The 27,536-nt window shown below is 34.7% G+C and overlaps 2 protein-coding genes and 1 long non-coding RNA gene across 3 annotated transcripts; 1 reads left to right on the forward strand and 2 right to left on the reverse strand.

Annotated features, from left to right (window-relative positions):
* Nucleotides 1–8,368: 8,368 nt before the first annotated feature.
* Nucleotides 8,369–15,460, reverse strand: LOC130466261 (uncharacterized). Its single transcript, XR_008926300.1, has 3 exons — nt 14,850–15,460; nt 11,531–14,198; nt 8,369–8,486 (listed from the first exon to the last, which is right to left on the reverse strand). It is a non-coding gene; the product is annotated as an uncharacterized lncRNA (long non-coding RNA).
* LOC110791769 (S-adenosyl-L-methionine:benzoic acid/salicylic acid carboxyl methyltransferase 2) lies at nt 8,732–17,897 on the forward strand. The gene is made up of 5 exons (XM_021996532.2): nt 8,732–9,175; nt 9,286–9,634; nt 12,664–13,071; nt 15,482–15,739; nt 17,450–17,897. Exons 2-5 carry the CDS (start codon nt 9,548–9,550, stop codon nt 17,792–17,794), a joined length of 1,098 nt encoding a protein of 365 aa, XP_021852224.1. The 5' UTR covers nt 8,732–9,175; nt 9,286–9,547; the 3' UTR covers nt 17,795–17,897.
* Nucleotides 17,898–25,809: 7,912 nt separating this feature from the next.
* Nucleotides 25,810–26,382, reverse strand: LOC110791780 (uncharacterized). The gene has a single exon (XM_021996543.1). The coding sequence runs from the start codon at nt 26,380–26,382 to the stop codon at nt 25,810–25,812; it is 573 nt and encodes a 190-aa protein (XP_021852235.1).
* Nucleotides 26,383–27,536: the final 1,154 nt, after the last annotated feature.

Here is a 27,536-nt window from a genome sequence, read left to right on the forward strand (position 1 = left end):
ATCAATTCATAGTTTGTTCTTTTCTATTTGTGTTTCTATGATTAAATCTAAGTCTTTAGATAGCAACTCTGATCTTTTTGGTTGAAGATATTCAACTTGGTTGTGGTTCTAAGCAGATTTTCCTGTCTGATAACTTTGTCTTCGGGCAGTCTGGGGCAGGTAATAACTGAGCGAAAGATCATTATACTGAAGGTGTTGTACGTAATAGCACAATTTTTTAATACACTCGCACGCATCGCGTGCATATAAGACTAGTGTTAATAAAGAAAAGGTTACGAATGAACTAATATGATGTTTTATTAAATGTTTTATAATATTCTATTATCCCTGTTTTAGTAACTAAAATGAGTTGAAATGATTTTACGTTGCTAAAATAGTACGTTACTGAGTCTTCGGCTCATCGTTTTGTTTTATATTTTAGGTGCTGAGCGGGATGACGGGTACGAATATTGGCAAGGATTTCGTCTTATTAAGGTTCACCTAGTTTAAGCTTAATTTGTACTAAGTTCAAGTAAGAAAATTTCTACTAAGTTATGTAAGCTACTTTTGAATAATAATATAGAATATATTTATATTAGTTTTTTAAAAGTATTATGAGGATCACAGGCTTGTAATTCTCAAGAGGGAGTTACGGCGGTAATGTCCCGACCAAATTAGGGCAATTTCGCTGCTTAATTACTTGAGTTAGAGGTCGGGGCGTTACACTCCAGCCACCACACCCCACCGTACCCCGCCCTATATATTCTCCTCCTCTATCGCAACTCCCCTGCTCCCCTCCCCTGCCTCCCTCTTTTCTTTCTCCTTGCTGCACCACCAACGCAGCACCACCTCTCCCAACCACCATCACCACCTTGCAAACCAACCTCCGCCTCCATATTTCCCGGCGAACCGCGCCTTCCCTCCTCCCAAAATCAATCGAAAAACGCCACCAAACTCCCTTTCCCCTTCCCTCGCGTCCTGCCTCCAAACCACTACCACTGTTGCCTTCACCGGCGCTATCGGGGGTACCGAGCCATCCAGACCCCAACCTCCCTTCCTCCCTCCTCTCTTTCCTCCCCTTCGTGCCCCTCCCCTGCTTCGTGCCTCCCTTTCGTGGTTTCCTATTCCCCGAAACCAAGTTTCAAGTGAAACATTGATTTCTTTTCCCAAACCCAATTAAAGTTGGACCATTTTAATTGTTGGGCTTTTAGGTAAGTTATATCCAATTTTCATATTTTCCTACTTATTAATATTTATGTTTCAATAAATTTCTATAATCTAATTATTTACTAATTATTTTCTATAATCGTTAAATTATTATATTTTTATTAAAATTCGTTGTTTGTAAATTCATTATTTATAAACTTATTATTTATAAATTATTTATTTTAAATTATTTATCATTTTAATAACTAATTTAATGATTTAATATTTTGAAAGAAATTGGACCCGGAGCTCAAGAAGAACGTGTTAGGTTATGACAAATATAAAACATATATTTCATGCGGAAAAACCATAATGCTAGGAATCCAAATTAATTGCCACGTAGTCAATTAGCATAATTTAGGATACATACATGTGATGCGTGCCTTCCCTAGCTTCTCCCGTACCGAACAAGAACAAGTTTAAGACTCCAAATGCCTCCCCTTCGTAGATAGTCCGCAGCACGTTCGGATCCGCCTTAGATTCAACCAACTAGGATATTCTCTAAGGTATTATGTTTTATTCGAAAGCTTAATTATATATTTTAGGCGATTTATTAAATTCATACTTGAACTTCAAACTATACGAATACTTGTTGAATTGTTGTATATAAATTGTGATGATGAACCACGTATTTATAGGGTGGAAATAACGGACTTAAATTTCTACTAGGATTCAAATAACTAAATCTATTAGGATTCTAGTTAAATTAATCCACTAGAATTTAATGTTTAATCAAACACAAAAACATTTAATTCGTGTAGAATTAGGAGAACGATTTAATCAAGCAATCCTAAATGGCCAAGGAATTGGTCGTACGTAGCATTGCACACACACGCAGCCCACATGGGCGTTGGTGCGCGGCTCGGCCCAAGGCAGGCGCTGGCAGCACGCGGCCCATCGTGGGCGCTGCTGCTGGGCCTTGCCTTGATCGCTTGCTGCGGGCTTGGCTTTGCCTTGCTCGCTGATCGCGGGCATCGTTGGCCTTACTGCTCGCTGCGCGCGGGCTTCCCTAGGCGTGGGCCTGGCTTCATGTTGGGCCTTGCGTCTAGCAAGCTCGTTCGTCGATCGTTTCGTACGTCGCGCTTCCGATTCGTTTTCCGATTCCGGAATTCATTTCCGATTCGAACAATATTTAATATTTCTGATTCCGGAATTTATTTCCGATTCGAACAAATATTTAGTATTTCCGATTCCGGAATTCATTTCCGATTCCGACAATATTTCCGATTACAGTAATATTTCCGTTTCCGACAATATTTCTGATTCCGGCAATATTTCTATTTCCGATAATATTTTCCGATACGTACCATGTTTCCGTTTCCGGCAACATCTACGACTTGGATAATATTTATATTTCCGTTATGATCCATATTTCCGTTTCCGGCAACATCTACGACTTGGATAATATTTATATTTCCGTTATGATCCATATTTATGTTTCCGGCAATATCATCATTTCCGGAGTATTCATATTTTTCTTTTTGACGATTTCAGCTCCCACTGGAACCGAGATCTGTCGATTCCGAATATTCATAAATGGAGTATTTAATTTACTTAAATACTTGATCCGTTCACGTACTATTTGTGTGACCCTACGGGTTCAGCCAAGAGTAAGCTGTGGATTAATATTATTAATTCCACTTGAACTGAAGCGGCCTCTAGCTAGGCATTCAGCTCACTTGATCTCACTGAATTATTAACTTGCATAATTAATTAATACTGAACCGCATTTATTAGACTTAGCATTGAATGCATACTTGGATCAAGGGCATTGTTTCCTTCAGAACGAACCAAGGAAAAGCCTTAGCATATCGCGGAATTGAGGTAACAGATATTGCTAGTACCCGCAATCCCCTTCTAAATATGATTATGAAATTATGACATTGTGATTGAATTTATTAATTTTAATGTTTTGACGTGTTTTATCGATTGCGGGAATGAAATATGATTTGATTGAGTTATTTCTTATATTGTGATATTTATGAGAAATCAAGAAAGAAATGATGTTTTATTTGATCTTATGATCTAAAGGAATTATGTTACTTCAACTGAAGTAAAAAGGCTAAGAAAGTAAAATTAAACGAAACATGATAAATTAAAGTGAAAGACCTGGTCCGTTTGGCAGTATATGTTCACAACTTACGATTCTCGGTCATGCATGTACCCATGGGGTACCCGCCCATTGAGCCAAGGCTCTCATGGTATATGGGCATCGGCCCATCGTGGAAGCGTTCCACCATGTCATACTTGCCAACGACTAGCATGTTAATAAAAAGGTTATGATTAATGAATTAAATATGACGTTTTATTAAATGTTTTTATATTATTCTATTTTCCATGTGTTATTAACTAAAATGAATTGAAATGAATTTACGTTACTAGAATAGTTCGTTACTGAGTTTTCGGCTCACCATTTTGTTTTCTATTTTAGGTACTAATGGGGACGATGGAAACGTTTAGTGGCGAGAATTTCACTTTAATAATGTCCACCTAGTTTATGTTTAAAGTTATAATAGTTTAAGTAAAGACTTTTAGTAAGTTATGTACTTTTAGTTTGGAAATAAAAATGATTATTATGTTAATTTGGAGCTTTAATGGGTTATGTTATGATGTTGCCTTGTAATTCCCAAGAGGGAGTTACGGCAGGTGATGTTCCGACCGAATTAGGCTAGTAAATTCCGCTGCTTAATAACTTGAATTAGAAGTTAGGGCGTTACAGGAATATTGTTAGAAACGAAGATATTGCCGGGAACGGAAATATGGTTCGTATCGGAAATATTATTGGAAATAGAAATATTATGGAATCATAAATATTGTCGGAAACGGAAATATTGTTCCAATCGAAAATATTTTCAGAAATGGAAATATTATCGAAATTGGAAATATTACCGGATACAGAAATATTGCGAGACTGAACCCTTACTTCTCTAGAGTTGAACGGAGTTCCGGGATCTAATTGCCAACACCCCCATCCAAGTCTAATCATAGCCTCATCCTCAAGTTCAGATAGCATAGGTCAGAGGCCTCCCAGGTAATTTGACTAAGACTCCCCTACTCCCATACTCGGGACACCTCGATGGTAGACTGCAAGCAAAAAAGCTAATGAAACGGAATGAATTCCAAGAAAGCGCCCGACTAGAAAGTGTAATGAAAGTCAGGATTGTGAGGGAGGTCATCAAAACATCTAGCAATCACTAACTCAAACACTCAAATATCTCTCAAGCTCAGGATCGTCTTTGAAGGCCAGAAGGAGAAGGCCCATCGTTTCTCAACTTGCGTTGCCACTCTCAATTCATAGACCGTAAAGTTATTTTCCCTTAAGCGAATTCTTTCCGATCACTTAAGCTCAAAACCATATAACGGCCAAGTAAGTAAAACGGAAATCAATTGCCACTGCGCTTGATTAATTCTGACTGGTACGTAATAAAGGGAAGATTCCCGTAACAAAGAATCAAGAAAACCGCTTGCGACCAAAGAGAATATATGGGCCCACAACCCACCCCACGCCAGCGCATCGCATTACCCAACATCTCGAGGCCCGAGGTCTACCCGACCCGGCTAGCCGGCTTGCGCATGCGTGTATGTGTGTGCACCATACCCCTGTTCTCACTTCCTTATACAAATAATACACTCAACCTTCAATATAATTAAGGAAGAAGTTGGTATTCACCAATGTGGGACATTCCTCCCCTTTCCAATTTTCAATTTTCCTTTTTTTTTTTCCAACAAGAACTTCCAACGAATACGACCTTATGATTTCAGATCCAGTCTCTTTTCTTCATTTTCCCTTTAAACTTCTCTGTACATTGTTATAAAAAAAATCTTTTAGAGAAGAAATTGGCGTTCTCCAACCTGTACTGGCGGACCTAGCTATTGGCATGGGGGTTTGGGGCACGTGCCCTACCATTGTTTGGAGAATCTAAGAATCGTTGAAAAGCCTTTTATAACAATGCGTACATGCTCCCTCTAATTCGAAATAATGGGGACAATTTACCTTTTCACATTTGCCAATGTAAATGTTTGGTCATTAATATCTGTAATTTTGTATTCGTAAATATTATAACAAGTTAGATGTTTCGAAAGTATATATCGAGAGGAATCAAACAAGATCCCACATGACAATATTTTTCCATACCCATAAATCGCAAATGATGGTCAAATTAAAATTTATGAATAGTGTCAAAAGTGAAAGTGTCCATACTATTTCGAAACGGAGGTAGAATCTTATATGAAAGCTTAGGATGGCTTAATGTTTTTCTTGCAAACTCACTTTTGTCAGTTATGTGGGTTCAATTCATGAAGATTGCAATTTCTGTGTTCATTTTTTTTTTTTGGTCTTTTCCTTTTTTAATTTTTTTTTCTTTTTTGGTGTTTTCCTCCTTTCCCGTCTTCTCGATCTACTCCGTATATTAAGGTCCAGTTTAGTTCACCTTATTTCAGGACCTTATTACTTATTTCAGATCTAATCAGACCAGATCAAACCAGACCAGATCAAATCAGATCAGATCAGAAAAAATCAGACCAGATCAAACCAAATCAGATCAGATCAGATCAGACCAGATCAGACCAGATCATATCAGATTAGATCAGAACAGATTATTATTATTATTATTATTATTATTATTATTATTATTATTATTATTATTATTATTATTATTATTATTTTATTATTATTATTATTATTGGTATATGTTTATATCATTGTTATTATATTTAATATTTTATTACTATTATTGCTTTAATAAAAAATAATGTTGTTGTCGGTGCAATTAAAATCTATTATTTAAGGCATAAAAAACACTATCAAAACATTCAAATTGATCATGTCCAAATTCAAACCATTAAGTCTAGATCAGAAACGATATGATCAGGTCATGTCAATATCAGAATTGATTTTTATAGATCAGAACCATTATATATCCAGACTAGAACTGATAGGATCAGATAATATCCAGATCATAACTGATCTGTACAGATCATGTCCAGATCATGTTCAAATCTGCAAAGATCTTGTCTACATCAGAACCGATCCTTACAGAACCAATATGTTCAGATCAAAACCGATTTGTACAGATCATGTCCAAATTATAACTGGTATAGATATCGACTCTATACAGATTATGTTCAGATCAGAATTGATCTGCAAAGATCATGTCTAGATCAGAACTGATCCGCAAAGATCATGTCTAGATCAGAACTAGTCTGTACGTATCATGTCCAGATCAGAACTGATCTGTACAGATCATGTCCAGATCAGAACTGATCTGTACAGATCATGTCTAGATCAGAACTGAACTGTACATATCATGTCCAGATCAGAACTGATCTGTACAGATCATGTCTAGATCATAACTGAACTGTACATATCATGTCCAGATCAGAACTAATCTGTACAGATCATGTCCCGATTAGAACTGAAAATGACCAGATCATAATTGTTCTGTACAAATCATGTATAGATCAGAACTGATCTCTACATATCATATCCAGATCCGAACTTATATGTCTAGATCTTAACCGATCTATCTAGATCATGTATAGGTCTATCTAATATAAAGAATAGTTAAATCATGAGCAATGTCCAATAAATAATAACAATATTATAAATTTTTGTAATATTTATTTTACACGTAAGTCGTTTAATATTAATAAATGTAGATTTTTGTTTAAAATTAATTCTTAAGAATCAGATCAGATCAGACCATACCATAGCAGATCAGATCAGAAAAAATAAGCTCAGATCATGAGAAATAAGGTGAACTAAACAGGGCCTAATATATTTTGAAATAAAAAACCTTGCATTTCAGTATTTCACTTGTTACCCGATCAAAGTTGCATTTAAAAATAATCCATCCGTCTCAATTTTAATTGTCATATCAAAATTTTCACGAAAATTTATGTGATAATTTGTTGCATGCTTATCTATTATATTTTAATAGAAAAGTAGATGAGATATTCTGTAATAGATAGTGGGATAATTTTTTAATTGAACTAGTTTTTGAGCCCGTTCATAGAACGGGCGGTTGTATAGTGGTTGTTCAGATGTCTTTTGAAGTTTTAATTAGTGAGTACTTGTGATTTTTGGTAATATATGAATTAAATAGAGGTGTAATTTGAAGGTCGAAAAAATATAAAAATTATATGTTGAATAAATATTGGATGTTAAAGGGGTGGAGTGGAAGAGACTAATGAGTATATATTAGACTATTAATAACTTGATGTTGAAAAAGGAAAATGGAGTGAAAGAGGCATTAGAATTTGTAAATCATAGAAACAATAAATAAAAATTGAAAAAAAAGTAAAATAAAAAGATGGATGAAAGGAGAGATGCCACATGGCTTCTAATAATGAGATGCCACATGTCTTCTAATAATATCTATGGTGTTCCTTTTTAAGTACTAGATATAGATGTGAGCGAATGTGGGACATGACTTTTGGTAGTCAGAAAAGAGAAATATTAATGGATACATTCCATAAAAATAAGTTTGACAATTAAATTGGACGGACGTAAATAAAAAATGTGACAATTAAATTGGAACGGAGGGAGAATATAAATTTCTCCATCCTACTTAAATTTTTGATTAAAATACATTAGCTAAAAAACTTGATTAACAATATAATCATGCATTGCACATGCTAAGTGACTAGTACCCGTAACCCGTGCACATTATGCAGTACTCCTGCACATTAGGGAGTATAAGCGATAAATTTAATTTTCTTACTTCTATGAACCCACATAATAGTATTTCTAGGTGCGTCACGTCATATTGTTAATTATGTAGATAATTTCAGCGTTTTTTTTTACGAATGTACATTATCCAAACTTTAGGGACATACGAGTTACTTTCTTTTGAAGAATTGCACAAGACAGTGTCTTGCCGAGGGAGGTTACATCGCTGGTTATCAGCGGTTTTTTTGCCCATATCCAGGGGCAAAATCGTCTTTTCACTTAATTAGTTGAAAAGTCAAACAAAGTACCAAATATCGAAAATAAATTACAGTATTCAATATAACAATGACAGTATTCAATACAACAATAACAATATTTATACAAACAATGACATAGTATATGTAACACGTTTATCCAGTCATTTAAGTGGTCCCTTTACTATTTTTGTTTCATTTCGTTTTCTTCTTTTTGAATGATTATGACAGAGATTATATGTAACACGTTTATCCAGTCATTTAAGTGGTCCCTTTACTATTTTTATTTCATTTCGTTTTCTTCTTTTTGGATGATTATGACAAATTTTAATACAACAATGACAGTATATACACAATAATGACAGTATTTATCTAACCTTTGACAGTATATAGCAAGTTCGCAACATTTTTACCATTTATTTAAGGGGTGGGCCATCATTGCAATTTATTTTCTTTTCACTTTTTTTTTTGATGGGTATGGGGCAGATACATCGCTGGTTACCAGCGATGTAGCCTCCCTCGTGTCGAGCAAAATATTATTTTTTTGGATCCGCCAGTGAGAGCCAAACTCGAACAAACAAACAACTTTATCACACCTTAAAATAAGGCCAATAATTACAAGCATCAAAACAAAATCAATTACAGATCAATCCTGATTCCTGACAATAGTGCACAACCCAACTTCTATCTTCTTTTTTACAAAATTATAAAAACTGCACGCAACTGTTATTGATCACCTTGATCCAAATCATTCCTCGTTTTTTCTAGCTAGGTTGATCGAGATTCCAGACAATGATATCTTCAATTAATTTGTATGGTGCTAAATTATTTTAGTCATTGTACGGGTGTGTTACCAGCTAGCAGATAGCACTCTTACCCGTATGAGATAAAGAACAATAAAAGCCGCTACTGGCCTCGCGACTCCTTACCAACCCTATCCTATGGCCGATAGCAGAACCAGATCTTCTGTCGGTAAAGTCAACGGGTCGCTATCTCCAGGATAGGCCCCGAATTATCCGTACACCCGACCCGTTCCTATATATATGGATCGCATTTATTGTAAAAGGTACGTAATCCCAATCATTTCACTAGACCTTAAAACATATATTTCATCATCTCTGACTTTGGCATCGGAGGGGATCCTCGAATTAAAGTTATCCTTACTCTGTGTACAAGATCTTACCACGGAATCAAAGTTATCCAACCAGCTCGGCCTCTCCAACCGTTCCTAACCCATACTGGAACAGTCATCATTCAATTAACCTATGACAGTATGGCATGAAATCAATTCAAGAACCTTTTATTTTGGAATATTCAACCCATTTACAAGCTTATATATAGCTCGATCATTGCAACAAATTTTCCTACACGTTATTATATACTTCCTAGTTCCTACATTTTGTTACCCAAAAAAGCGGAAAAAAAGAGAGAGGATAGAATGGGGTCAGCAGCTGAAATACAGCAAGTACTTCGCATGAAAGAGGGGATTGATGAAACCAGTTACGCAAAATCTTCATACATTCAGGTAAACTTTCAAAGGCATAGAGAATTCTAAAAAAAATGTTACAAACTAAACTAATTTTTTTATTGTTTGTTTTTAATATTTTTTTGCATAGGGTTAAACATACATTAAACGAAATAGTTCACAAAGTACCAAACTTTTGTTTTGTTTTGTTTTGTTTTGATTGTGTAAAGTGTTTAAACTTAGTAATAAGTTTAATACTAGCTTTCTCCGTTCCTTAAATATTGCACCGTGGTTGACTTTATACTTTCTAACACATACTTTGTATAAGTAAAAAATTATACTTCCTCCGTTCATTTTTACTCGCAATGTTTGTCATTTTCACGAATGTCAATGCACGACTTTGATCATTAGCATCTTTAATTATCTTTAAGCAAAAATTATAAAAAGTTAATATTTAGAAAATACACATTAAGACGAATCTAACAAGATCTCACATGACTATGTTTATCTTACGTATAAATCACCAACAATGGTCAAAGTATAATAGGTGAATAGTGTATAAATCACAAACGTTGCGAGTATTAAAAATCGGAGGAAATAAAAAATAATATTTAGAAAATATATGTCAATGCGAATCTAACAAGATCTCAGATGATTACAATTTTTCTTATATATGAATCACAAAAGATGAATAAATGTCTAGTGTAAATAGTGTAAAAAATAAAAATGCTGCTATATTATTTATGAAAAGAGAAAGTATACATATTTTTCCACCCGTAAAAAAAGTTAATTTTTTCGTAATGACGTCATAAAATGACTATTTTTGGATGATCATCCAATTAATAAATTAATAAAAGGAAGAAAAAAAAAAGCATTGACCCCTTAACTAAACACTCCAAGATAGGTAGTTAATTAGTTTTACAGAAAAGATAAATGCTGGGGGTGGTTAATTAGGGGTTTAAAAAAATTCAAACTTGTGACATCATTTCAAAACCAAAATGACCGGATGAGGTAAAATGGTATTTTGCATAATGTGTTGAAAAGTCAAACAAAGTATTAAAGAATCCGTAACAAATTAACAATGACAATATTTAAATAACAATATTTACTTACACAAATGATAACAGTATACTTCATATATGTCAACACTTAGGCCCTATTTGGTTCAATATTAGTAAAGGAAGGGAAGAGAAGAGAAAGGAAGAGAAAGGAAATGAAATAAAATATATTTTCCCATGTTTGGTACGATAAATGAAAATAATAGAAATTCCATGTTTGGTACAACATTAGTAAAGAAAGGGAAGGGAAGGAAAGAAAAAAACGTGAGTTTAAGATTTAATATTTTATTTGACAGACTTAATTTTTTCTTTCCTTCCAAATTCCTCCAATTTTGGGAGGAAAGGAAAGTAAAACTTTTATACAGGAAGCTTTCCTTCCAATTCCCTTCATTTCCTTCCACTTCCCATATAATTTCTTGAACCAAATATAAGAAACGTTATTTTCCCTTTCCTTTCTTTTCTTTTCCATCCAATTCCTCCCAACCAAATAAAGCCTTACTCATTAATTTAAACAGCATACTTTCACCAGTAATGTTAAGTAGAATTCTAGAGGAGGATGCACGAGGAGTCGAGGAGTAGCCTTACCCCGTTTCATTCCTCCTTGATTTTGAGGGAGGCTACATCGCTGGTTACCAGCGGCTTTTTTGCCCATACCCAGGGGCAAAATCATCTTTTCACTTAATTAGTTGAAAAGTCAAACAAAGTACTAAGTATCGGAGATAAATGACAGTATTCAATATAACAATGACAGTATTCAATACAACAATGACAATATTTATACAAACAATGACATAGTATATGTAACACGTTTATCCAGTCATTTAAGTGGTCCATTTACTATTTTTGTTTCATTTCGTTTTCTTCTTTTTGGATGATTATGACAGAGATTATATGTAACACGTTTATCCAGTCATTTAAGTGGTCCCTTTACTATTTTTGTTTCATTTCGTTTTCTTCTTTTTGGATGATTATGACAAATTTTAATACAACAATGACAGTATATACACAATAATGACAGTATTTATCTAACCATTGACAGTATATAGCAAGTTCGCAACAATTTTACCATTTATTTAAGGGGTGGGCCATCATTGTAATTTATTTTCTTTTCACTTTTTTTTTGGTGGGTATGGGGCACATACATCGCTGGTAACCAGCGATGTAGCCTCCCTCCTTGATTTTACTTCCTTTAATTTGGCTTTCTGTTTGTTTGCTTTAGTACCTTTTAATTCCTATACGTTTTTCTTTCATTAGGCTTTGCCTCAGCTGAATAAAAAAAAAAAATATTCTACTCCCTCCGCCCGGAATACTTGACCTGTTTTCCTTATTCGGTCGTCCCTTAATACTTGACCTGTTTCTAAAAATGAAAATATTCTAACAATATTATATTATTTCTCACTCCACCCCTATTAACCCACATACCCCCTACTCCATAGAAAAAATAATTAAAAATTCAACCCCTACTCTCCCCCAACCCCACCCCTTTACACATTTCCCACTAACTACATTAAAATAATACCCCACTATCAACTACTACCTATTAAATTAAATAAGTAAATTCAAGTCCCTTAAACTCTGTACCGGTCAAACCGAGTCGAGTATTTCGAGACGGAGGGAGTATTTCATTTCCTTTCCCCTTTTTTGTTGATAGATTTTAATAGAACTATATACAAACGTTAGACACATATCATTCCTCGTTTGTTAGGTAGTGAGCGACAAACATTTCCAATATAAATAGTCAAACAATGAAACACATATCACTGATATCACGTATCACGTCACGTACTTATATGTTGCTTTTTTTTGGCAAGACTTATATGTTCCTATTACGCTATTACAATGGCTGTATTAATAATAATAAATTTTACTGTATGTCAAAAAAAAAATTAATAAAAGAAATATCCGAGTTTTTTTTTCATTTATTAGGATATAAATCAGGTTAAATTAAAGGCAATTAAAATTCGGGTTGAGCCAAGATTTAACACAAAAATTCATGTCAAAACCTAAAAAAATTATTCATGTAATTAACAGAAACAGGTGTTGTCATTAACAAAACTGGTGAAAGAAAAGGCCATAAGAGAACTCTATTGCAGAGAACATCCGGCAACCATATGCATAGCAGACTTGGGTTGTTCCTCTTCAGAGTCGAACACCTTAAGCGTGGTTTCCGACCTCATAGAAACCGTTGAAGATGCTCGTCGAGACATCGGAAACGGGCCGGTAGAGTATCAAGTTTACTTGAATGATCTTCCAAAGAATGATTTCAATACAATTTTTCAGTCATTATCAAGCTTTAAGGATAAGCTCAAGCAACAATTAGGAGATGATTTTGGGCATTGTTTTGTGAATGGTGTACCTGGCTCCTTCTATGGAAGGCTTTTTCCCTCAAACCACTTGCATTTTGTGCATTCTTCATATAGCCTCCATTGGCTATCTCAGGTATGTATGATGTTTCATTCTTTCTTAAAACGTTGTTTACATGCAAAATCTATGAACAAATGTGTACAAATTTATGATAGTTGCTTATCGAATAGATAACACTGCAAAACAATCCGTTTATGTAGAAGAAGAATTTTGTCTCTAATTAGTCCAAGAATAAATTATTTTTTAACACCTAAATAAATTTAAAATTTGTTTTTTACCAACTGGAGTAAAAAATAATCACCTAATTTTTTTTTTAAAAAAAAATGTTTTTTACCACTTGGAAAATGGAATAGATGAAAATGGTATGTGGGCCTGTGGGGGGACACAATAACGATAATGTTTATGATATGTTGTTTTCTTTCACGATTTCATGTATTTACCTCGCTTTTCTTTCCTAGCTCCCTTATCTTCAATGAATTAACATAATTTTTCACTAATATTAATTCACAAAAATGACAAAATTTAATGAAAGTAAAGATAGAAGGGTGAAAGAGTTAAATAAAATCACACAAAGAGTAAAAAAATTGGAGGTAAATTGTATTGGTTAGCAACACATAAAGGTTTTATCTATTTTATCGTTTTCAGGGGGTAAAAAATAAGTTTTAATTTTTTAGGTAGTAAAATACAAGTTTTAATTTTTTAGATGGTAAAAAATATTTTTTCGATTTTTTTAGGTGGTAGAAAACAATTTGTCCTTAGTCCAAATCTGTCTCAGAATATTGATTAGAAATGACATAAAATATCCACGTAGAGATCATACCAAAATATTCTTAAGACGGACCTTGGACAAGTTCGTTACAAATTTTAGACGGAAATTTTGAAACTCCGTACGCGTAGAATTATTGAATTCAGAAATTTTAGACATAAAGGGTTGACTAGGCTGCCTCAGCTAGGCCCAATAACCCTTGTTGACTAGACCTGTCAAACGGGTCGGGTCGGGTCAGAGTCGGTCACTTTCGGGTTCGGGTTTTAACGGTTCGGTCACTTTCGGGTTCGGGTTGACAAATGCTTGTTCAGGACCCAGAGTGTTCGGGTTCGGGTTGACCCAACGGGTTTAGAGCTTTTTTAGTGCCTTTTTTTACAACGCCTTTTTTTTTTCAAAGGCAAACCAGTATTTGACATGAGAGTTACTTTGAAGAAACCTGCAGTAGAATTGACAATTATCAAAGTTAGAATTTTGCACACATACAGTAATATACTAATATTAGTGTCCAAGCATAGAGGCTATTCCATAAAAACAATCATATTCAGTATTGTGTCCTCACAAATATACCTCGCCTCTCACTAGTCTTAACGGCTATAGTAACATGTGTCAATTAATGAATACAGTAAACTAATCTAAGAGTAAATGACTAAATGAGTACAGCAACATGACATTTAAATCAACAAAATGCAAGTAAACAAAAAGGACCGTGTAAGCATTTTGATTATGATGTAATCTGTGTGGATAAAAGGAATCAACACAGTCTGTCCACAAGCAACAGTTAGGCGGGAAAAATTGACCTATTTTCAGTCCAAGAAAACCTTGATTCAACAACCCCTAAGCATTTAGACGAACATGATAGCTTAATTCAGTGACTGAGGACCTGGAGATTATGTCAATCTAGCAATTCATATGTGTTCACGGCCCTTTCAACTACTAAGGCGGTGACTAAAACATGGAAACAGACCGGAATAAATCAAGTAAAAAATCAACCATGGACTAGAACTCCCTAGAAATTTCAACTAACTTAGCACGATCAATGATAAATTGATAACACTATCTTAAAGTATAAAATTAATAAAGGGATTACCTTCTTGAGTAGTGGGAGATGAAGAGGATGAAAAAATTGATTGACCACGAGGAAAGGGTATACACCCTGATGGAGAACCTCCTCGCTTATAGAAGGGAGGACGAGAGTTCGACCGTCTGACCCATGGTCGCCTTGCCGATAAACCAGAGACTCAGAGAGAATGAGAGGATGAGAGAGAGAAAGAAAGATGGGTGTTTGGTCGGCGGCTCCAGAATCTGATAGTTTAGTTTTAGGGTTTTTAGGATTTTAGGTTGTTTTTTCAATTTTTTTTTTAAAAAAACTTAATTTTTCATTTAACCCCTAAACCCGACGGGTCAGACCGAACCCAACCCGTTTCTGACCCGAAAATTTTGGGTTGTTCGGGTTCGGATAAAAACGGGTTACAGGTCGAAAAATCTTGTTCAGGACCCGCTTTTTTCGGGTCGGGTTCGGGTCGGTTTTCGGATCGGGTCGATTTTTGACAGGTCTATTGTTGACTGATCTGTTGTCGAGGTTAATGTCCTCTCCATAACAATTTCATCTCAAGTGTTATTTACAGACAAATTTTTAGCAATACGTCCATCTGAAGTTTGAGATGCTTATAGTACCTGTCTAAAAATTCGTCTCTAATATTGCATAATTTGTAAGTGCAGGTACCCGAAGGAATAGAGGATAACCGGGGAAACATCTACATAGCAAGAACAAGCCCCCCTCATGTGATTAAATCTTTCTATAAGCAATTTGAAAAGGACTTTTTAATGTTTCTAAAGTGTCGATCCGAAGAGGTTGTGGCAAGAGGGATGATGGTGCTAACAATTTTAGGAAGCAGTATCTATAATGAACCATATAATAAGGAATCCTGCCATATGTGGGAGCTTCTTGCTACTGTCCTAAATGATATGGTTTCTGAGGTACAATTACTTTTAGGTGATATTTGGTTGCACTTAAGAAGTTATATTTTTCTTATATTTGCAGTTTTTGTGTGTTTTGACTTCCTAGGAATTGAGTATTTTTGTTGGGTTGAGCCGAGGATGTATTTTTGTATATCTGATATGTGCTTGGTAATGTATATCATAGCATAAGACAAAAGTAGGAAAAAGACAAAAAATGTACTTTTAAAACAAAAATGGTACTTTTTTTAACAGAATGATTTTTTTTTTTACAAAATGGTACTTTTTTTTTACAGAATGGTACTTCATTTTTTGTCTTTTAGCTATTTGCCTTTTAGCTGATATGTGTGTTGCCACACATATCTGATATCCGAAAAAACAACCCCGATTGAGCATATGAAGTTTTCCTACTAAGTTTTATATATTTCCTTCACTCATGTCAATCAAACGATGTCTTTACACTTTACTTCATAGGAAATAAAACTTCTTATTATTTACAAATGTCAATCAAACTAGGCATGATAAAAGAAAAAAATATTTGTCAAAATATCACATTAATTATAGATGTCCAATATTGATTAAACAAAAAATGGGAAAGCCAATCACTTATTAAGGATACTAGTTTAGGCCCCGTGCAACGCACGGCTACTACTAAAACAATTTATTATTTAATAGTAACTAAAAGACTTGTGATATTAGGAAAACATGAAAGTAAAAATGTTATATGAAAAAGTATAAATTCAAAGTTGTGTAAAAAAAATATTCGAATGAACTAAATTTGCATATTACTATACAAAGTTAAAAATTATAGTCGTTTACTTGTATGTAGAATGATCTAACCCGAATGACTCAAGACTAATTTTCGAAAATACCCGCGCATAACCGAGTTAGTCAAATACAACATATTTTGAATTGAGTAAAATCTTGATAAATAAACTTATATGTTAGTATACTTACCATATATTATTATTTTAATTAACATTCTTACTTACCAGTTACCATGTATTATATTATTAATAGTAGACTAACATTATAAGTTCATTTATCAATATTTTTTATAATTCTTATCAGATTAAAAAGTGATAATAATACATAAATAAAATTATATCATAAAGGAAAAAATAATATTGATTTAGCTTTCCTCCAATAATATATTATGCAATACACATCTATGGTAATTAAAATATATTTTTATCTTAGTTTCCTAAAAAAACGTAATGTAATTTATTTATTTAAAAAAAAAACATTTTGGGGGGAAAAAATCACATCAGGAAATGACACGTGTCATTTCTGGTGTCTCTTTTAGTATATAGTAATAGAAGAGTAGCTACTCATCTTATTACCATATTGCTCTAAGGCAGAACCTCTTATAATCTTGTAAAGTGAACTCGAAGGGTGCAACACATACCTGTTGTATTTAACATATATGATCGTCTTTTTCATTTAATTATTTAGTTTTTACAATTACTACTACACTATTTGTTTTTTGGATAGTCTCAAATGCAATATTTTAAAGTAAATAACTTAAAATACGTATCGTAGATTTTTTTTTAAAAAAAAAATGATACTGTGAAACTATATTTAGAAAAATAAAACAAGATCCCACCTGAATACTTTTGAATATGATTTTTCTTCAATTGTAAATATTGTCAAAATTTGAAATAGAACTAATAAAAGAATGCGGATCAGACGGATTGACAATACTGAATTACTGACTGATTAATTGTGCAGGAATTGATAGATGAAAAGAGGCTAAATTCATTCAACATCCCGCAATACTCCGCAACGGCAGCAGAGTTGGGTGTTCTGGTGGAGAAAGAAGGATCTTTTACTATGAATCACGTTCATACATCTGAAGTTAGCTGGGAAGTAAACGAAAATGATGAGAATTCATATGATCATTATGACTTTGTTAAATGCATACGATCCGTAGCAGAGCCTTTGCTCACATGTCATTTTGGCAAAGCCATAATCAAAGAGTTGTTCCAGAGATATGAGGATGTCGTTCGAGTTTCGATGTTTGAAGAGAAGACCGTGTTCGTCAATGTTACTATATCCTTGACAAGAAATGGCTGATTAATTAATTAAGCAAAATTTCCTATTCATAAGGAGCAACATTTTCAAACCTTCCCTTTGTAAAGCTTGTTTCTTTTGGTCTAAGGTTCAAATCCTACCATCAACACTTCATTTTATTTTATGTTTTTCTAGCGCGCTATCCAACAACTAGTAGAAATAAATAAGAAAAACTAAAATAATAAATTAAAAAATCAGATTGTGTATCTTTTGAAAGAAAATTTGAATAACATAGATATAATTACTTACTATTTCGAAACGAATTATCAAATATTATGATATAAATTGAAATATAATTCCAATCCATCTAACACACATAGACCACCATCTTTTTTATTAGGTATTTGATGTATATTTTATCAATCTAATAATAAAAAAAAGTAGGTAATTCAATCAAATGATTAAACTATACAATTTATAACTTATTATTAAAAAGTTAGAAAAAATATAAAATCCTCGCCTATCAAAAATTATGATATATATATGTATATATATATATAGTACGTAAGAGAAAAAAATAGGAGAAATATAAAAACTATATTCAATTCTACCATTTGAAGAAGATATTATTATGAGATACACGTGACAGGTTGATGGTGAATGGCTTTGTGGTAGATGGGGGACTTTTAGGGGTGATTGTGTGGGTTATTAAGGGGATCATTCATTCGGTCGTGGGTGGATCGGAGTGAGAGTTTTGTCGCTGGAGGGGGGGATTTTGATAGCAGCTGGGTTGGTTGGGAGATTTTTGTTATGTAGGATTTCTAGCCTGGTGGTTGGAGGTGGAGGGTTCAGAAGGTAGATGATTCTGGTGGATGTGGTTCACTACAACATATAAGATCAAAGAGGGCAAAAAATCGCCCTCTTTGATGTAAAGCTCTCCCTTTTAGGCTATCAGGGCGATTTTTAATTCATATTAATTTCACTAAATTTAGGCAAAAAAATCAAAAATTTATTATTCAAATTAGTTTCCGATTACATGTTTTCTTAGGGATTAAAATCGAGGTCATAAAATTTTAAAATATTTCAATTTTAACAAATTTTATGGTGTATTTTAATCATAGGATCCTAATTAAATTATCAATCAATTATGAAAATCAAAACAAAAATTATTTGAAATTCAACAAATTAATTATAATTACAAATTAGGTTGTATAATTAACAAAATTATACCTTAAATTTGTTAAACAAGTAGGTCAATCATATATTCAAGATTTACATACAAGATTCGCAAATATTTAATTTAACATCATAAAATTTACAAATTTTGCATTCAAAACCTCCGAAAAGTCATAGTTAGGCTTCGACTTTGGGAATTATGGGTTCTGCATCTAATCTTTGATTTTTGTCAAAATTTTAAAACGTCGTTTACATGCGAAATTCACTATAAAAAACACAAACTTTCGACCATTATTGACAAAACTGCCGAAAAATCATGCGAACATATAATCAAATAATAGCACGAATTTGTAATCAATTACATCCACGAAATTAATCACCACTTTAATTCATTGCAAATTTATAAAATTTAATCGATGTTAACTATAATTGATTATGGAATTAATTAGAGGCTCGTGATATCAATGTTAGGTTATGAATAATACAATAATATAATTCATGCGGAAAAACCATAAAGCCATAATCAAAATTAATTGTCACATAGTCAATTAGCATAATATAGGTTACATACAATGTGATGCGTGCCTTCCCTTGCTTCTCCCGAACCGAACAAGAATAAGTCTTTAGAGCCCCAAACGTTGCCCCTCCGTAGAAAGTCCACAGCACGTTCGGATCCACCTTAGGTTTAACCAACTAGGATTTTACTTAAGGTTTTATGTATTCGGGTTAGGCTATATTATGTTCTCCCTTGAACACAATGTAAGTAAAAAAATATGATTTCCAATGTAATTGATGTGTATAATTATGAGGGCCTAGCCTCATATTTATAGGGTAGGAAATAAGGAATTTGAGTCTTACTAGGAAGAGAATTACCAATCCTACTAGGATTGAAATTCTTATCCAATTAGAATTGTAACTTTAGTTAAACTCTTAATTAAATCAATTCCAATAGGACTAGGAATACTTAATCCAAGGTTACTTGGTAATTAAGCAATCGGACTTTTCTTGGAGCCCAAGACCAAGCAATCCAACACAGCCACAACGGGCCACGTTGGTGCGCGTGCCTGCCTAGCCCAGCCACAACCGTAGTTGGCCGAAGGCCCATCACGCTGCGGCCTTGCCTTGGCGGGCTTGCAGGCTTGGCGCGGCCCATGGTTCTGCTCCTGCCTTGCTTGCTTGACACGGCCCACTGTGTGCTGCTGCCTTGTTTGCTTGGTGCGGCCCATCGGCTGGGCGCTGGCGCCGGGCTTCGTGCTCAGTGCTATGCGCTCGGCCTTTGCTTTTCGAGCGATGGGCCAGCTCGCTTGTCGGCTTGTCGTTCGTTGAGCTTCCAATTCGTTTTCCGATTCCAGAATCCATTTCCGTTTCGAACAAATATTTATGTTTCCGTTAATATTTCCGATTCCAGAAATAATTTCCTTTTCCGGTAATATTTCTAATTCCGGTAATATTTCTGTTTCCGGCAATATTTCCGATTTCGGCAATATTTCTATTTCCGATAATATTTTTCGATACGAACTATGTTTCTGTTTCCGGTAACATCTACGACTTGGATAATATTTATATTTCCGTCATGAACCATATATTTCCGTTTCCGACAATATCATCATTTCCGAAGTATTCTTTATTTTGCCTTTTGACGATTTCAGCTCCCACTGGAACCGAGATCCGTCGTTTCCGATAGATCATAAATGGAGTACTTAATAAATAATATATTCACTTGATCCGTTCACGTACTATTTGTGTGACCCTACGGGTTCAGTCAAGAGTAAGTTGTGGATTAATATTGTTATTTCCACTTGAACTGAAGCGGCCTCTAGCTAGGTATTCAGTTCACTTGATCTCACTGAATTACTAACTTGTTAATTAATACTGAACCACATTTATTAGACTTAGCATTAAATGCATAATTGGACCAAGGGAATTATTTCCTTCGATCAGTTCATCCATTATTCCCCTAAATTATCATGGTCGCTGCAGCGATGGTTACCTTTTCCTACTATACATTCTATTACGAAGGACACCCCAAAAGCTTTCAGTCAGAGTAACCTAGCTATGATGAAAATCCTGTCAGATGTACCCGCTCCTGATAAGGCAATATTTCCTATCTTTAACTTTAGAATTGTCTGCTAGGTGATGCTTTGAGCAACTTGTTGACGCCAGTTAACTTTATTTTCTTGGCCGTCATAGGCCATAAATTGTCTAATTTTGAAACCCTTTGCCTTCATTTAAATAAAAGTTAATGTCTCTTATGTTCAATAAATTTTCACCATATGGACGAAGTTCGTCTTTGTTCGTTAGTCTTTCTATGGTGGAGTTAGTTTTAATATGTTTGGTTTGTCGTTCATTCGTAGTGGATTTATGTAGAATTGGTCCGCTCGTAAAATTTTATGCGGCATCGCAACAAATATCAATATTCCGAGTACATTCAGATGAATCATTTGGAAATCAGCCTCGCAGCTACAACAAATCGTTAGACCCTCCCTCTGAAAAGGCAGCATGTTCAAGGGTTATATACGAGAGACGTTCTACAATGCAAGATCTATTCAACGACCGTAATTTTGATGAAGGAAACATTTATTTGATTCAATTTTTCATGTATTTACCATATCTATATTTCTCTTGTAGATGTCGTATGAATCTTTCTTAATGAATAAAATTTTCCTTTTAAATTTCCCATTCCTTCACAAAAAAAAAAGGAAAACTGCTTTCCTATTTTCACTTGTAAAACAAACACATTTTTTTGAAATAATGCATATTTTTGGAATAATGAATTTTCATGATATGATGTATAATCCAGACAATAGTGTTGTGATCATAAATATTTTCTTATATATTTTCTTATATATATTTGATTAAATTTGGAGTTATTTTTCCTGTGTAACTTCAAAAAATTTATAGAATAAAATATTCAATTATATACATAGCACAAGACCCCTAAAATGTTTAAGATAACCTTACCTTTAAATGATTATGAAAAAGACAATTTGAAAGAACTATATGCTGGTTAAAATTGAGGATTTACATATGATAGGTAGCATGATGGTTCCCACCCTCTTCCTATTTGTAATACGGAGTATACTAATATGTATTGCACATCATGTTACCAGCTCATGTCTATTCGTTGACACAATATAATGCAAGTACGTGAAAGCATCGACTTTGATTACGTTATTAAAATTGGAACATCACGTTGTCACTACACCAATTCAATGGACCGGAGCGCGTACTATAAAAGGAAAACGTCCATTTTTGTTATAGCAGCGAAAATATGAAAATAAAAATGAAAACAAAGAAATATGTTGAGGTTCTCTTCCTGCTTACCGTCGCCATTATTGTGATGGTGGCCACCATTGCAGCTGCGCAGGATCCCGAAGTGGCTGTCAAGAATTCTGAAGGAAGACTGTTGCTAAACTGGGGTGCCTCCTTCGACGGCCAAATGTGCGAAGGCGGACAACCTTGCTAAGTTCGTATATATGTGCCTGCTTGCTAGTTGAATGAAATCTTCTATTAAGATTAAAGGTTGTATGTAATGAAATCTTCAGTGGTCTTTTAACAGACTTTCGCAAGTTTATCTATTTTTACTACACCAATTTCTTTCTCGTTTATTCTTGTCTTTGTTATAATGTTGATTTTATCTTTTCATTGGTAGAGATGAACAATGTGGCGAGTTGTGTGGGTCGTGGGTGGGTTTGGGGGTTCGTGGCTCGGGGATAATTGACACACAACCCGCCTCAGTTAAATTATATAAGATGGGTCGAGTGGTGGGTTGTGTCGGAAAAAATTGACGCAGTACATGATGCCTCATGGGTTACGTGTGTCGTGGGTCGAAGTGGGTTGTGCGGGTCGGGTGGGTCTGATGGGCTTTGTGGGTTATGACAGATGTGATTCTGATGGGTCAGGTGGATTTGTTGGGTTTACATGAGTTTTAGGAGCTGGTTTGGGTCATGTGGATTTGGACGATTAATTAAGCGTTAAAAAATTACAAATTTTGTATGAACTTAAATTAATTACATTTTTTGTTATTCACTTACTCATATGAATGTGGTTAGTGTATATCTACACAATATAATTATAATTTATTAGCATTTTAAATATACAAATTTGTTTAAATTAGGATGAGTTTCGCTCGTGTTTTAGGTGGGTTGGTTTCGTGTTCCGGGTGGGTTGGGTTCGTGTATTAGTTTGGGTGGGTCAGGTGTTCCGTGGCGGGTTGTTAATTTCGGATCCGATGGGATGGGGCCTAATGGACAACGTAAAAACATGATTTATGTTAATTTAAGGAACCTAGCAAGATCCAAATTGTCCAGAGATTATCTTATTAGACGTACGTGATAATTAACCAGATTAGGTGAGCAGTTTATAAAAGGTCACGAAAGAGATTAAAAGTTATGCACTTACAATATAGTTTTGGCTATATTGCGGTTCTCATAAACAAATATCACTTGCCTTTTAATTTGCTAGATCTCCGTTTAAGCTTAGAGTTGCCTGGTGGATGACAGGTCCCGAGTCTTGATTTGAATCCTCCAGAGTATACCTTAAGATTTCTCCTTAGATTCCCCTAGTTTAGGCTAGAGATCCGGCTATAATCTAGCTTAGAAACAGGACGATTTGGGTGTGTGTATCGACATAGATTTGATAACAGGAGTTAACAAGGATTAGAGCGATTCGGAACGTAGGAAAAATATTCATGCTTGGTTCATACTTAAGCTTAGGTTTGGGTGATTGACGGTGAATGATTACGGAGGTTTAAGGCCCCTATTTATAGTGTAAATTGGCCGGGTAAAGATAGACTTAAAAAGAGTTAGAAGTTCGTTGAAATTCGACTGCAAGCGCTAAAATATTCTAGCTAAGTGGTGTTGGCCAGGTGGCGCCAAATCTGTTACTTTCCACGTCGGATTTAGAATATTCTGGAACTTTTGCGAATATTTGTTATTGGGTGAAACACAAACTGCATCATAGGAAATAACTGGAGATGGGATGCATTGTAAGAAATAACGGTCACTAGCCTGTCAATACTAGAAATATCTACCGCTGGTAGGTTGGTGTAGCGCACGTTCTAGATTCTTCCGGTTTATTCCGAATTCTATCTCTTTTCTTACGGTTTTAACTCTTCTAAAAGATTAATTGGAGTGCAATTTTATCTTCTAGTCAATATCTATCATGTTCGGGTTCTATATTTAGTAGCTACTTAGAATATCATTTACTGTTTCTGGAAATTACTACAAATAGAAATATCGCTTCAAGGACCGTTTCAGTCAGTTGTAGCATGTTGCTTAGTCAGGAGAGCGTTGACAAGTGGTTTATAGGTTCATCACCGGAATTTTTGCTTTGGGTCAGGGGTCAAACGTAGGCGTCTATAATTTCACCATTACATCATCAACGAAGCAAAAGTGAGTCAATCTCATGGGAGCATATATATACTTTCGATGGAATTAAAACTGGACAATCGCCAACTTTTTTCTATATACGTGAAAGATAATCTCTATCCAGAACAAACAAAATAGGAGAGATGACATCAACAAAAATTATGTAATACTTGAATCCATCATGAGAATATATAGGAGCAGTCCATAAGTCAGTGTATACATACTCAAGAGGAGATGTAAAAGTAATAGTAGACGAATAAAAGGTTGTTTGTGGCTTTTATTGCAAGCACATGAATTACAATGTACGGTGGAGATACTAGGAACATTAAGACTATTTTTTGAAATAAGTAAACAAAAAACTTGTTGAGATGGATGTCCCAAGCCGTGATGTCAATCAAGGGAGGTGGATTTTGTGGTTGTGTACTCTTTAGGAATGGTGGTGTGACGAGCTTCATAAATCCCACACTTATTCCCTTGGAGAAGGTATGCCCCCGTTGATATATCTTTCACAGAAAAAGAATATGATGAGAATTCAATGAAAATGTTATTATCAAGACAAAGTTTAGAGAGGGAGATGACATCACCCTGTCTCAAACCCCTATTTGTATGAAAGACACCATATTGAGAACCATTAAACATAAGAGATATCTATTATATGTGCGTGCAGGGGCGGATTTACTGTGTAATATGGGTAGACAAATGTCTACCTAATTTTTAATTCAAAAATCATTCTAATAGGCTTTGTATTTAAAAAAAGAAAAAAAACACGAATTTGATATATCTTTCACAGAAAAAGAATCTGATGAGAATTCAATGAAAATGTTATTATCATGACAAGGTTTAGAGAGGAAGATGACATCACCCTGTCTCAAACCCCTATTTGTCCGAAAGACACCATATTGAGAACCATTAAACATAAGAGATATCTATTATATGTGCGTCAGTGCGTGTTAGTTAAAAATAAATAATTCATGAAATACATTGAATGCTTATATGCACCTTCAAGCTAGGGTTTCATATATCATACCTATATCAATTGAATTTAAATAGCTTATTTGAACTTATTAAAACTTAATTATCAGAACTCGGACAATCTTTAGCAACTCTTTCTTGGACTTTTCTATAATTATTATTACTGGAATAAGTGAAAATTTAGTGAACATAACATAGTCTTAAGTCGTATGTCAGTATTATATCGACATCAATATCAGTTTTATACACCAATTATTAGTGAAAGTATTATATATAACTTGCGTACTTGACATCATAATAAAGTCATTATTAATAATTAATTATCCAATCTGAAATGCAATAACTCCAAATTAAGATGAGGCCACCACCATGCATGAATGCATGATGATTTGATCTGGTCATGTCCAGCTTGCATAAGATGCATTGACTTTGAAGTTTATAAAAGGGAACCAATATAATGTGTTTCTAGCATCAACATATAACAAATAAAACACACATCTATTTTAACACAACTTAGCAAAGATGAATACAAAGAAATATGTTGTTGATGTTCTCTTGTTGCTAACCATTGCCATAATTCTGATGGTGGCGACCGCCCCTGGCGCGGCTGCTTGCGTCGGATTTGGCGAATATTGCACCTCTGGACAGTGTTGCGAAGGACTTGAGTGCACTAGCGTCTTCCATTTTCCCGTGGTACACTAAGCACCAGGCAAAGGTGAATAACACCCCTTTCCTGAACTTAGTGAACTTTCTCCTATGAATCCATTTAATCAGTTGAGGCAAGCTTCTTATACTTGTATTGATTTGGAGGAAACCAGCAATCTGCTCCCAACATCTTGAGCTATACTGACAACCAAAAAATAGGTGACTGTGATTTTCCACTTCAACACCACACAGAAGACATAAATCATCCACTGAGACCCCAAACAGCTTCAATCTATCCTTGGTACTCAGTCTCTCTAAAACTGCTAGCCATGAAATGAACCTGTGTTTAGGCTGAGCTAATTTACACCAAATAGCATTAGCCCAATACATCTTGTTACCACTAGGAGAAACAAGCTGACTGTAAGCCAACTTAATTGAATACTTAGACAATGAGCACAACTGAACTTCAGACAAATGCAGCTTCATCATTTCTTTCACTTGACAGATGGACTTCCAGTACCAGCTATCAATATTCTTACGAGATTAATTCCACCAATTCCCTCCTTTGAAATACACTGACTCTACCCATCTGACCCACACATTCTCCTTTCTTGAGGCTACCATCCATACATGTTTGCCCATAGCAGCTGTATTCCACACATGTAAATTAATAAGCCCCAAACCCCCTTCTTTTTTTGAACTACACAACTGCTTCCAAGCAACTTTCCCAGGCCCCACATGTTCTGCAACACCATTCCAAAGGAAAGATCTACACATACTATTGACAGTTTTCAAGATGCTCTTTGGGAGAATCATGATTTGAGCCCAATAAGTCTGAATAGTCATCAGCACAGACTGGACCAGGGTTAATCTGCCAGCAAAGGAGAGGTTTTTATGGCTCCAGCTTTGGATTTTAGAACACATTCTCTCAACAATTTTCTCACAATCAGCCACACTTATCTTCTTAGAACATATTGGTATGCCAAGATATCTAAATGGAAAAACACCTCTAGCAAAACCAGTCATCTCCAGTATTCTCTGCATTGTGTGATCATCCATCCAGAACAATACACTGAGGTCTTGGAGGGGCTTGCTTTCAACCCATTGGACATAGAGAAAAGCTGAAACCCTTGCATCAACAAGTGAACAGATTTAAATTCTCCTTTGCAACACAATATTATGTCATCTGCAAAACATAAATGATTAAGTTTGACATCTGCACACTTTGGGTGAAATCTGAACTCTTTTTTCTCACCAACCATCACCAGAGTTCTAGAAAGGTATTCAATGCACAGCACAAAAAGTAGAGGAGACAATGGATCACCCTGTCTGAGCCCCCTTTTCCCCTCAAAAAAGCCATGTAAGGAACCATTAATAAATAAAGAAAATTTAGGAGATCTCACACATTGCATGACCAACTTGGTGAAGTGAACATGGAACTTAAGAGCCACCATCATTTCTTCTATAAAATCCCAATCAACAGAATCATAAGCTTTCTGTAAATCAAGTTTAATAAGACACCCTGCAGAGTTGTTTTTCCTTTCATAACCTTTCACCAGATCTTGACATACCATGATGTTATGAGCTATAAACCTGCTATGAACAAAAGCACCCTGGTTCTGGGAAATCACCTCAGGTAGAAC

Source organism: Spinacia oleracea, chromosome 1, assembly GCF_020520425.1.
Source record: "Spinacia oleracea cultivar Varoflay chromosome 1, BTI_SOV_V1, whole genome shotgun sequence".
In the NCBI taxonomy this organism is placed as follows: Eukaryota; Viridiplantae; Streptophyta; class Magnoliopsida; order Caryophyllales; family Amaranthaceae; genus Spinacia; species Spinacia oleracea.

Coding starts and splice junctions, on each gene's coding strand:
- LOC110791769 (XM_021996532.2), top strand. CDS start 9,548: ATGGGGTCAGCAGCTGAAATACAGCAAGTACTTCGCATGAAAGAGGGG. Junction 13,072..15,481: donor GCCTCCATTGGCTATCTCAG/GTATGTATGATG, acceptor TTGTAAGTGCAG/GTACCCGAAGGAATAGAGGA. Junction 15,740..17,449: donor TAAATGATATGGTTTCTGAG/GTACAATTACTT, acceptor TTAATTGTGCAG/GAATTGATAGATGAAAAGAG.
- LOC110791780 (XM_021996543.1), bottom strand. CDS start 26,382: ATGATGAAGCTGCATTTGTCTGAAGTTCAGTTGTGCTCATTGTCTAAG.